At 35.6% G+C, this 13,227-nt stretch overlaps 2 protein-coding genes across 2 annotated transcripts in view; one reads left to right on the top strand and one right to left on the bottom strand.

The window, feature by feature from the left end:
• Positions 1-2,635: 2,635 nt before the first annotated feature.
• On the bottom strand, positions 2,636-4,279 carry LOC135955515 (uncharacterized). Its single transcript, XM_065505865.1, has one exon. It carries the CDS (start codon positions 4,277-4,279, stop codon positions 2,636-2,638), a length of 1,644 nt encoding a protein of 547 aa, XP_065361937.1.
• A 4,525-nt stretch (positions 4,280-8,804) lies between these two features.
• LOC135955514 (5-hydroxytryptamine receptor 1-like) overlaps positions 8,805-13,227 on the top strand; it is a 64,528-nt gene continuing 60,105 nt past the window's right edge. Inside the window, exon 1 of the mRNA XM_065505864.1 lies at positions 8,805-9,308. Within this exon, the coding sequence (XP_065361936.1) occupies positions 8,805-9,308 (504 nt within the window). The remainder of the gene's footprint in view (positions 9,309-13,227) is intronic.

Below are 13,227 nucleotides of genomic sequence, written 5' to 3'. Positions count from 1 at the left end.
AGAGTAACTTCGGGTATTGTGGACTATGCGTCTAATGTGGACCAGTGACTTTTTTCAGAAACTATTGAAGGTATGATAAAACTGATTTGTCGTACATTTTACAATTTGTTTGAAACAACAATTACACATTTGCTTTCATGAGTTATTGATATGTTGACTTTTTATTCTTGTATTGAAATTAATGCGACAGCTCAACATTTTTTTCGGCTCAAGTAAGAAACAAAATTTGGTACAGTTTGTAACGACACGTTTTTCCGCTGGTTGCCGGGGTAGTATCAGCGGAGTCCAGGGTCGTATTGTTGTCTTGATTGAAGAGAAACCACAAAGTTCTCCTATGTTGTCTCAGTAAAGAGAATAAAAGACGCAGTTCTCTTAAACGTTATAATACGTATCACTTTATTTTAATTTTACAAAAAACACAAAAACTCAATCTAGAGAGTAACGCCAACTGTCTGGGTGGAGCCACGGGAAGCAAGGTAGCAACTAGTCAGTCGTGCTAAGATAAAATCTGCTGACAACGACGCTGTTGGGCTAAAGTAACAAGCGACTATTGGGACTTGCCTACACCACGTCGCTAACGTCGTAGGTGTCGGACAAGAGTGTCACAAGGTAGAGGTATAACCTCTGGATGTACCACTGGTTTCCCACTAGTGCCTCTTAGAATAGCCAATTAGTTGTACCCTGGTGAGCTAGATCAATAAGCTACTATTGGGACTTGCCTACACCACGTCGCTAACGTCGTAGGTGTCGGACAAGAGTGTTACAAAGTAGAGGTATAACCTCTGGATGTACCACTGGTTTCCCACTAGTGCCTATTAGAATAGCCAATTAGTCTTAAAATGCCTCTATTGGGACTTGTTTACACCACGTCGCTAACGTCGTAAGTGTCGGACAAGAGTGTTACAAGGTAGAGGTATAACCTCTGGATGTACCACTGGTTTCCCACTAGTTGCCTTTTAAAGCTAACCAATTAGTTAGTACTACTCGTCGCTAACGTCGAGTGGTTCTTACCGCTTGGCCTCCTGCTGGCAGACTGACTTCAATTTCACAGTGTGCCTTCTTTTATACCCGTGTCGGACAACTAAGTTACTACAACCATCGTTGGTAACGATCGTACTATGGTAATTTTATTACATTCAACATGGTTGTATTTTGGTGTAATATTAAATTGACTCTCTGATTTACCAACAGGTGGCGTACTTATACAAATAAAAACGTTAAATTCAAATCATTTATATAAAACAAATAAAATAAGTATTTCATTTAAGCAAAACATAAAATAAATACAATTCACTTAGAAATAAAAATAAAAAAAATAATAAAATAAAATTCGATGTGGACAAAAACGAGTTTAACGACTTTTGTCGTTACATTATCCCCTTCCTTCCCCTTGTGGAATTACGGGTTGAGCCACATTATGCGTATATTGCCTGTTCGGGATACCAGTACGCGATAACGCTGCCCATCAATGATTTTCATCATACGTAATTGTTGATGTGACTCCCGGACAGCCAAGTCATCCGCTATACTTTGTCTGAGGCGCTCGGGAACCTGCGCCAGACGTAACTCCCTGGGGCTTGACGGTATGGGAGGTTTGGTGGACATCGCCGGTGATCGTAGGGTTGTAGGTGAGGGCGACATTAATGGGGGCAGTGTGGGTGATGTGGTTGATGACGTAGCTGATGATGTAGATGAAGATGATGTAGATGAAGATGTTGATGATGATGATGATGATGATGTAGAAGCAGATGTTGATGATGATGATGTAGAGGCAGATGTTGATGATATTTTGTCTGCACTACTACTTATTGGCTTGGGTGGTGTAACCATTTCTGGTGGTTGTGTATTTGATGGAAGCCATGATGCAGCCGAATTGGGGCATGATGACGGCGACTTTGTCGATGGACTAAACCAATCTCGGCCAGGCGTCTTCGGTACATTGCCATCAAAGGAGGGAGTTGTTGTCTCATTGGTTGTGGTTGGTATGGGTGAGGCTAAAATATGCTCAATATGTTCCTCTGGTATATTATGACTTATGTTTTCCCGGTTGAGTTCTAACGCCGACGAGGGTTGCGTTGCAGGTACTAACAACCTCACACGTAAGGTTCTCTCGTAGCATTGATAACCTAAGTGACGATACTGGCTATCCCTAATCTCCCAAGATCCAAGACCTTGTCTACGTGGTGGTGTTGGTGCATGAAAATTTTCATTTTCCCAATCGAGTGATGAGGGTGAGCGGGGTGGCAGTGGAGATGGTGGTGTTGGTGGTCTCACACATACTGTTCTATCACTGAAACCAAAAAAAGTCCGATATACCTCCTCTACCAAAGGCATATCACAGTCTTGGAGCAAAGTTTCCACATCGTCCAACCCAATAAAGGTTTCCTCTTCTTCTATTGCTGGTGGTGGTGGTGGTGGTGATTCGATTTCCTCCTCTTCTTCTATTTCTGGTGGTGGTGATGGTTCGACTTCCTCTTCTATCTCTGGTCGTGGTAATGATCCGACCTCCTCTTGGACATCCTTATTTTGAACCCCTTTCGGCGGAGTGTCATCAATCAAGATCACTTCTGGATCACATGGCCTGTTGACGTTTTGTTGTGCTGACATCCGGTAATAACAGGCGGATCCTCTAGGCTTAGGAGTCCTCAATGGTGATTTTTTTAGCTTTGGGTTCTCGGTTTTTACAAAAACTGGCTCGGCGTTTCCTTGAGTTGTATTGACTGCGAGCCCCTTTGCTGGTACTGGGAATGTTATCTTCGTCCAAAAAAATGGTTTTTCGAATTTTCGCTTTCTCTCTTTCGACATTCTTTTTGAACTTCTGACTCGTCTTTTCAAACTTGCGTCGTTCTGCACTCATCTTTGTTTTTGAAATTTGTTTTTGAATCTGAAGTTCTTGACTTCTATTGCAGAGGTTCATATTGTTGTTTTCCGGTTTTCTACTTCCACAGTTTACTTCAAGGCCGGCACAAGTGAGAGTAGTGTTGAAGATTCGTAAGAAGTCAATCCCCAGGATGATGTCTTCTGTAGATTCTTCCATAATTAGGAAATTACATTCTGCTGAAATATTTCCTAAGGTAACCATATATTTTGCAGCTTCCTTTATGAGTTTCTTTGACCCATCAGCTAGGAGTACATCAATGTCTACTGGTACATAAACAGGTTGGCTGGAAAATCGTTGTATTTGCTGTGGAGTTATGAAACTTCTAGTTGCACCGGTGTCAATAATGGTGGTGACAAAATTGTTTCCGATTAAAACAATGGCCTTTAATTTTTCATCTTCATAGAGAAGTCGTGTGCTGTTCATGGTACCTTTGTGACCTTGGACTTCGAAGTCATTACATCGTGTGACGTCATTACGAGAGTATGGGCTTTCAATAACCATTCGATGATGAGCGCTTCGACTTTGGGGTGTGTTTGTAGGTATACTTTCTAGATCATCAGCTAATTGTAAGAGATCATCGAGGGTAGTAAAATCCTTTCTTCGGATATACCACTGATAATCCGGCTGGGCATTACGGAAGATTCTCTCCAGTTTCTGCGCTTCGGATAGATCTGCATGTCGCATTAAATCTTGTAAGGCAAGGACATATTCCTTAAACGGTTCTCGAGCGTGTTGAGTTCTTTTACGGATTTCGTCTTCCAGCTTCTCGAAGTAGCGTGTGGGAAGGAAAAATCTATAAAAATCTTTCTTAAAAAGTGACCATTTCGTCCAGTGTCGGTTATTGTTTCGTAACCAAACCAGTGCTTTCTCTTTGAATAGCTCCGGCAACACTAGTGGTAACTGGTCCAGGTCGATGTTGTACATTTTGGCAAGTTCTTCCGCCCTTTCAATAAAACCTAATGGATCTCTGCCTCCATCGAACTTCAATCCCCATTTTCGAACCAGCTCTACGACCATAATACGGCTTTCACTTGGTGCTCGTTGGGGTTCATTATGACTCGGTAATGGTATTGGCAATATCATGGCTGCTTCTGATGTATCCCCTGTTTTATTGGGAGTCTCCATTTTTACTGGTGACGTTGGCGGGATATACGTGGCTGCGACAGGTATCTGTAATGTTGAACCAGGGGATAGTGGAGCTGGATTATTTATAGCATCATGTTTTGACTGCAATTCCAGTAGATCTTTCATCTCGTCCTCCGTGTGATCTGTGGTCAGGAATTTTGCAAACCTTTTCCGTAATTCATCTACGTTTCCTGTGGCATCTTTTCCAACCTGGGATAGATATTTCACTAGATCTTCCCGTTTTAGGGAGTATGCCCAGGAGGTTTTCAGCATTTTCTTCTGGGTTGTTGGACAATTTAATGTCCCTGCTCGGGCGCCAATGTAACGACACGTTTTTCCGCTGGTTGCCGGGGTAGTCTCAGCGGAGTCCAGGGTCGTATTGTTGTCTTGATTGAAGAGAAACCACAAAGTTCTCCTATGTCGTCTCAGTAAAGAGAATAAAAGACGCAGTTCTCTTAAACGTTATAATACGTATCACTTTATTTTAATTTTACAAACAACACAAAAACTCAATCTAGAGAGTAACGCCAACTGTCTGGGTGGAGCCACGGGAAGCAAGGTAGCAACTAGTCAGTCGTGCTGAGATAAAATCTGCTGACAACGACGCTGTTTATGCGTTAGGGACTTGCCTACATCACGTCGCTAACGTCGTAGGTGTCGGACAAGAGTGTCACAAGGTAGAGGTATAACCTCTGGATGTACCACTGGTTCCCACTAGTGCCTCTTAGAATAGCCAATTAGTTGTACCCTGGTGAGCTAGATCAATAAGCTACTATTGGGACTTGCCTACACCACGTCGCTAACGTCGTAGGTGTCGGACAAGAGTGTTACAAAGTAGAGGTATAACCTCTGGATGTACCACTGGTTTCCCACTAGTGCCTATTAGAATAGCCAATTAGTCTTAAAATGCCTCTATTGGGACTTGTTTACACCACGTCGCTAACGTCGTAAGTGTCGGACAAGAGTGTTACAAGGTAGAGGTATAACCTCTGGATGTACCACTGGTTTCCCACTAGTTGCCTTTTAAAGCTAACCAATTAGTTAGTACTACTCGTCGCTAACGTCGAGTGGTTCTTACCGCTTGGCCTCCTGCTGGCAGACTGACTTCAATTTCACAGTGTGCCTTCTTTTATACCCGTGTCGGACAACTAAGTTACTACAACCATCGTTGGTAACGATCGTACTATGGTACTTTTATTACATTCAACATGGTTGTATTTTGGTGTAATATTAAATTGACTCTCTGATTTACCAACAGGTGGCGTACTTATACAAATAAAAACGTTAAATTCAAATCATTTATATAAAACAAATAAAATAAGTATTTCATTTAAGCAAAACATAAAATAAATACAATTCACTTAGAAATAAAAATAATAAAATAAAATTCGATGTGGACAAAAACGAGTTTAACGACTTTTGTCGTTACAAGTTACTTGGTAGAATTTAATGTTTGGTTGTTTTATATAGTTAAAGTGGACACGTAGTTTTGCATATATTTGGTAAGAATTTAAGCACATTTAGATTATTAGGTAAAAATAACTTTTTACCACTGTAACCCAAGTTCGTGTAATGTGGACCACTTAAATTACTTGATTATGTACTACTGGTCCATATTACCCGACAATAACTATGTACTTTGTAAGCAATCTATCTAAGCCACGAACGCGACTTTTTAGTTTGTATTAATAAAAATATATTGAAATTAAATTTTTTAATCATTCATGATTAGCTGGTTCATGAATTTTATGTATTAAATACTAGTCCACATTAGCCTCATATAGTGGTCCATATTATCCTCCAATTTTTTTAATGCTGATTTTTGGGTTCCTTACAATACTTTCACATAAATTTTTTATCCTTTAACGGAAAAAATATTCAACTGCAAAAACCATTAGAGAATACATTAGCTAATTTATTGCTTCACAACTCTTTTAATATCCATATATATTGTGGCCAAAATTTAGAAAAAACAAAACGGTAGTCCACATTACCCGAAGTTACTCCAGTTTCAAGTAAAATTACTGTCTAAAGTCTTTAATTTTTAAATGTCTTAAAAATGCTGGATTTTTTTAAATTTTTAGCTTTTATTATGAAATATAAATTTATTCAAAGTATTGGCCATTGTTAGCTATGAACTGCTCAGTTTTGTAAATTATATGCATTTATAATATTCCAGCATAATTTCGGACATGCAAAAGTTCTCTCGGTTTCAATTCGTATGGTGCCCAATTTCCCAGCTTTTGGATGAATCCTGTTGCTTTGTCTTTCGTGTTAAAATCACCACTTCTGAACCGCACAAACTATCTCTGGTACAAAATTCGACATTTTCGTTTCATTTTTGTTTTCACTATAATGTTCAATTTCTAATTGAGAATAAAGTACCCTTCAAAATGACACAAAAGTTATGGAAAACAACAAAAGATATCAAATCTATAGTAAAACCCGCAAATAAAACCGATATATATAAGAAAATAAAAAGAAATTTTGAGAATCAATTTTTTTAGAACTTAATTCAAATGGCTAGTGGTCTTTAGTGTTCACACAAAAAATTTTATTAATTATATACTTTGTTTTTTTTGTTAAATTAAGATAATAAAAGTATACAAATAAAATACTACAAAAATGGTAAAATTTATTAAAAAAACAAGTAAGAAAGTATGGTCGGTCAAGCCCGACCTACACCAAGTAAATGAGTAAAAATATTTTTCTTTTAAAATATCAATAATTTATATTTTTGAGTGATTTTCGGAAGTGGGCCTTATATGGGAGCTATGACCAATTATGGACCGATCACCATAAAATTAGGTCGTGTGATTTATGTCTATATCAAAGTTAACTATGTTTAATTTTGTGTGTATACCAACATTTTTAAGCGATTTATGCACGTTAAAGTGATTTTCGGAAGCGGGTCTATATGGGAGCTATGACTAATTATGGACCGATCGTAACAAAATTTGGTGACATGAATTTTGTATATATAAAACTTATTCGGAGCGAAATTTGTGTAGATACATAGATAAATTAAACATTTATGACCGATAAAGTCCAATTTCGAGGGGACATTTGTATGGGGGCTAGGTGAAATAATGGACCGATTTCATCCAGTTTCAATAGGCTTGGTCCTTGGGCCAAAAAAGTAATATGTACCAAATTTGATCGAAATATCTTCAAAATTGCGACCTGTACTCTGCGCACAAAGTTTACATGGACAGCCAGCCAGCCAGCCAACCAGACGGACGGACGGACGGACATCGTTTAATCGACTCAGAAAGTGATTCTAAGTCGATCGGTATACTTTAAGGTGGGTGTTAGACTAATATTTTTGGGCGTTACAAACATCTGCACAAACGCATAATACCCTCCCCACTATGGTGGTGTAGGGTATAATTATTTCTGATTTTAGGCCACTAATGAAATATTTGGAAAAGTTTCCATTGTTTTGTCAACCACGGTATATTCTGGATCATTATAGATTGCGGAGTCGATTAAGCCATGTCCGTCTGTCCGTCTGTTTGTTGAAATCAATTTTCTGAAGACCCCAGATATCTTCGGGATCCAATTCTTTAATAATTCTGTCAGACATGCTTTCGAGAAGTTCCCCATTTAAAATCAGCAAAATCGGTCCACAAATGGCTGTGATATGAAGAAAAAACCAGGACAACCTCGATTTTTGGCCTATATCTGGATTATTATATCATTAATATAGACAATATGGATATCTAATTATAGATATTTCAAAGACCTTTGCCTTTGGACCAACAATGGGAAAAAAAATTTTCCAAATAATGAAAAAGGAACTTTGGAAAAAAATTAAATTTAGTTTACCTAAAAATATTTAAAATTTGTATTTTGAAGTATAATTTGGTGAAGGGTATATAAGTTTCGGCACAGCCAAATATAAGTAGCTCTCCTACTTGTTAAACTTATAGTGTTATTACCACACAGATAAAGCATATTCGTTTTGAATTATAGCTAGCAAGACGGACGGACGGACATAGTTTAATCGTCTCAGAAAGTGATTCTAAAAACATAGACTCTGAGGAGTATGTGTTTATCGAATATGATTAAAACCGGAACATTTCAAGGTCAATTTTTTGTGATGTTGTATTGGATTCATGATATAACAGAGATTTATGCGTTTGCTTTTCAATTGAATTTAAACCAAAATTTTCACCAATATTATGTGTATAACAAATTAAGTTTTTAATTCGACGTTTCTTAAAATATAGGAAATTTTTGTAAAATAATAAAACAGTTTAGAAGATTTTAGCACTCAAATCTTTTGTTAGATTTTGAAAACGTACAATAAACTTGTCCTGTAAAATATTTTGTGTTCTAGTTTCAATGTTATTGAGAAATTTACAAAATATTGTTTACAAATCTTTTGCAAACAAACCAATAAATAGCTCTATTATAATCGGTAATTCAAGGCAGGACAGAAAAACAATACGCATATCAATTTGCTGTTAATTTGAGGGCAAATATTTTTAAATAAATGAATAATAAAAACAATATAAACAATATTATAATAACAATCTTTAGTGAAACTACGCTTCTTACAAAAACTAACAATAACAACATAATGAGGACAAAGAGCAGCATAACAACGTCCATGTCGGCTAATATGACAAGCCCAACCAACAATATGACCAATACAGCAACTTGGTTGAGTGAATATGAATTGACAACCATTGGCAGCAACAACAACAATTTTAGACATCCTTTTAAAAACCTCAACACCACAACAAACCACACCTCCGCCATTAGCAACGACACTTACAGCGACGATAGTGAAATGTTACAAACCATCGAATACATTGGCACAGTCTTGAGCTTTTACTATATTCCCATCATTGTGGGCACCGGGTCGATTGGCAATATTCTTTCGGTGTTTGTATTCTTCAGCACAAAATTACGTAAACTTTCGTCGAGTGTTTATTTGGCCGCTTTGGCTGTTAGTGACACTTGCTTCTTGTTTGGTCTCTTTGCCCAGTGGCTGAACTTTGTGGATGTGCACATCTACAATCGTGAATACTTTTGCCAGTTCTTTACGTTCTTCAGTAATCTGGCATGTTTTTGTTCGGTCTGGTTTGTGGTTGCCTTTACGGTGGAACGTTTCATAGCCGTAATGTATCCTTTGCGACGTCAGACCATGTGCACGGTGAGAAGGGCCAAAATGGTTTTGGTTGGCTTGACGTTATTGGGTTGCTTGCATTGTGCCCCTTTTTGGATTTCGTCCACGCCTGTGTACTCGCCCATGCTGGGAACTACAATATGTGATATCAAAAGTGAATATAAGGTAAGTGCATTTTATTTATTTATTCAGTTACATATTTATTTAATTAGTTGTTATTTATTTAAGCTTCACTTCATGTGTTTGGGAATTTAAATTTATGTAGGCGTTCTTATGTCTACATTTGTAGTCAGACTGTAGCTACATATTTGTATGTAAAAGCCTCTAATTGTAATATATGAACAAAAAACATTTGTACGCAGATTGTTATGCACTTTAATAGGTTTATTTATTTATTTAAACAAGTAGATTTTTATACCCTCCACCCTCCACTCACCGCCAAAAGTGTTGAATGAGGGTAGGTATTTACAAGTTTGTCATTCCGTGTGTAACATTAAGAAATATTCACCTGAGACCCAACAAAGTAAATACATATGTATATTCCATATGAAATTCTGTCTGTCCGCCTGGTTAAAACACTTTCGCAATCAATATACGAAACTGAACTTATCAAGATTTACATAAATACGTTTATCATTCTTATAGGCAGTTTGGTATTGAAAATCAGTAAAATAAAAAAAAAGTAAGAAAGTATGGTCGGTCAAGTCCGACCATATAATACCCTACACCAAGTATATGAGCAAAAACATTTTTCTTTTTAAAAAAATATCAGTAATTTATATTCGTGAGTGATTTTCGGAAGAGTGCATTATATGGGAGCTATGACCAATTATGGACCTATCACCATGAAATTAGGTCATGTGATTTATGTCTATATGAAAGTTATTTGTGGTGAATTTTTGTGTGTATACCAAAATTTTTAAGAGATTTATGCTAGGTCTATATGGGAGCTATGACTAATTATGGACCGATCGTAACAAAATGTGGTAACATACATTTTGTATATATAAAACTTATTTGGAGAGAAATTTGTGGAGATACATTTATAAATTAAACATTTATGACCGATAAAGTCCAATTTCGGGAGGACATTTGTATGGGGGCTTGGTGAAATAATGGACCGATTTCAGGCAGTTTCAATAGGCTTGGTACTTGGGCCAAAAAAATTGTATATACCAAATTTTAAATTCTTCAAAATTGCGACCTGTACTTTGCGCACAAGGTTTATATGGACAGCTAGCCATCCAGTCAGACGGACGGACGGACATCGCACAGTGGTATGAGAAAAAAAAAAGAGGGAAATAAATCTGAACTTGGACCTCAAGACCCCTCCAAGAGCGGGACCAGGGACCCCAAAGTAAGACACCTCTTGTATGTTAAATTTTAAATATGCTCCTATTTCTTCGTTTGTGTTCCGATTTCAAAAAAATTACACATATAGAATTTTCTCGTGGAGCACTACATAAAATCAATTATCTCTTATAGCTTAGGAGATATTCACATTTGAAAATTAAATTTTCAACATTTTTACCCACCCTACTCCAGTTTTTTGATGACCGCGGTACCAAATATTTCCCGATCCATTTTGTTTTATAGGATTAACAACAGATGTGTATATCAAATAAAGAAAGACTTGTTTAAAAATCATGACTGAGTTTAAAGTTACATGCATTTGAATTTAAATAATTTAAAAAAGCAATTTTTCGCTATTTTTTTGGAAATAAGTACTTTTATTCTTTTTAAGTTATCTAAAAAATTTCTAAAAAGATGTATAATGAGTTTGTGCTCTTTAAAAAGCTAACTTTACACCAAATATTTAAAATGAAAAAAAAAAAATATAATTTTTGATACCGAGGGGAGCAGGTCCATTCAAAAAATGTCTATTTTTTATGTAGAATTCAAATTTAGGGAAAAAATCACATAGTCGATATCAAAATATAGTAATGCATTTTTGATGGCCCAATATGTTCCAAATTATTTTGTAAAGGGTTCCGATAACCCCACCCCGCCTTGGATATTATAGCAAAAGAACGAAAATATCCCATTTTTGGAAGTTTTTAATATTTTTTTTGGGAATTACGGGATTCCTGATTACAAATTTCAAAATTTGGTTTTAGTTTTCTATTTTAAATTAATATTAATTCATAAATAAACATTTTTATTTCAATTTGAAAAATTTGTATCTATGCAAAAACTCAATAAAAAGCATTTTTTGTCATATTTTTCAAAAAAGTATTCCATGAATTTGTTAATTGTCAAAAGTTATATACCTTATTGAAAACTAGACAAAATCTTCTATCCATTGATATATAAATAACAGTAAGGAAATTGGGCTCATTCGAGAAAATATGGCCAAAAAATTAGTTTATCTCTAAAATCGCAAAATTTAAATCACAGGTACGGAAAAACTATAGGAGGATTGACATACGTTTTTATTCCTTATTAAGTTGTAAATAAATCCCCATGTTCCAAATTTTTAAAAATTTTAAATTGGATTATTGAAACTACCGTTAAAAAAATATATTTTTGTTGGTTATACCTGTGAATATGTTAACTTTATCCTATGAAGATAAAAACTCATATACAAGTAAATATGGATATATTTTAAGTAATAATAAACTTTTGTTTTAATATTTCTCAAAATATGTTAATTTTGTTCCTACATTTCTTGCCTGAGACACGTTAATGGCCTGGCGATTTTTTAATAACTTTAACATTTTTAAACCAATTTTTGTCTTTTATATCTCATTAGAACGACAATTACGTACAAATTTCGATTCTTTTAAATTAAATTGCAAAACTAATTACTTAATAGCTAAATTTTTTTAAAAAAAACTGAAAAAATGCTTTTTATCCCCTTGTAAATGCACCTCAAAACTAAATCGAAAGTCGGCACGGGTTGCACTTCTTAGAACAAGCTAAAATTTTTTTGGTGGTATTTTAGGTCATTACGAAAGTTTTCAGCGGGTACCGTTTCAACATTTCAAAAAGTTTAATGCTAAGGGACATTCTAATCTTCTATCTATATACATATATAAAAATGAAATGGTCGATGTATGTAATCTCATCACTTGAGAATGTCTGGAGCGACTTGGCAGATTTTTTTTTTATTCGATTCGAAATTTTCAGGAGATGGTTTGTAAAGAAAAAAATTCAAAAATTCCGGGTAAAACTCGGAAATTATTTTTTTGTGAGTCCAGTCAACTGTAATAAAAAAGCTCCCTAAAGTATGCTGTACAAATTTAGATATTTTATTTGCAAATAAATAAGAACACCAGAACTACCCAGCGGCGAAAAGAAGTAGTAAGCAGGCATTCTGGACTGGTAGTAAGCAGACACAAGGACTTATTGACCCATTGCATACTCATACATTTTTTATCCACGATGTCCTAGCCAGCCAAGGCCTTCTTTAACAGGCCTTTTAAACTATGTTTAAAATTTAATAACTTACCCGGCCTAAACGATATCTTATTTATTTTAATTTTTTTATAATAAAATCCAATAATGACCAAGTAAAAAATTCTCACAACCGCTTTGTCCAAGAATTAAAGCAAAACTATTTTAAGTTTATTTATTTTTTTCTCTTCACTTTTTGCATTTTTTTGTATTTGTAGTTTTGTCTTTGGAATGTGAGTTTTTAACGGTATTTTCTGCTTGTACTACGTTTGTAGCAACAAAAAGAAGCGAGCAGGTAGGCCTTCCATAAGGTCTTCCTGAGAAGGCAAGCGAGCATGACTACTGGATCTAAAAAAAGGTCCAGGAAGGTCTTACAGATGGCCTTATAGCTGAAGGCCTCAAAAATTTCGCCGCTGGGTACTGGTGTGAGTGGTTGTGTATGTATGAATATGATCAGATAGAGGTTTTTGCATTTTACTAAAAAATAAATTATTTTGATTTCATGCCAATTGTCATTTTTTAACGTAATTTATTTAAGATAACGGCTAATTAAATATTAGTGGTTAGTTTGTCGAACGATTTATGCATAAAATAAAAAAATAAACAATATTAAACAAAAAGTTATAGAAAAAAAGTTTTTTTTAAAGTTTGATTGGTGTAAATTATCATAAAAATAATGGTATGCCGG

Source organism: Calliphora vicina, chromosome 3, assembly GCF_958450345.1.
Source record: "Calliphora vicina chromosome 3, idCalVici1.1, whole genome shotgun sequence".
Classification (NCBI taxonomy): Eukaryota; Metazoa; Arthropoda; class Insecta; order Diptera; family Calliphoridae; genus Calliphora; species Calliphora vicina.
The sequence above is the reverse complement of the archived record's forward strand: the minus strand, read 5'-3'. Positions and strand labels throughout refer to the sequence as shown.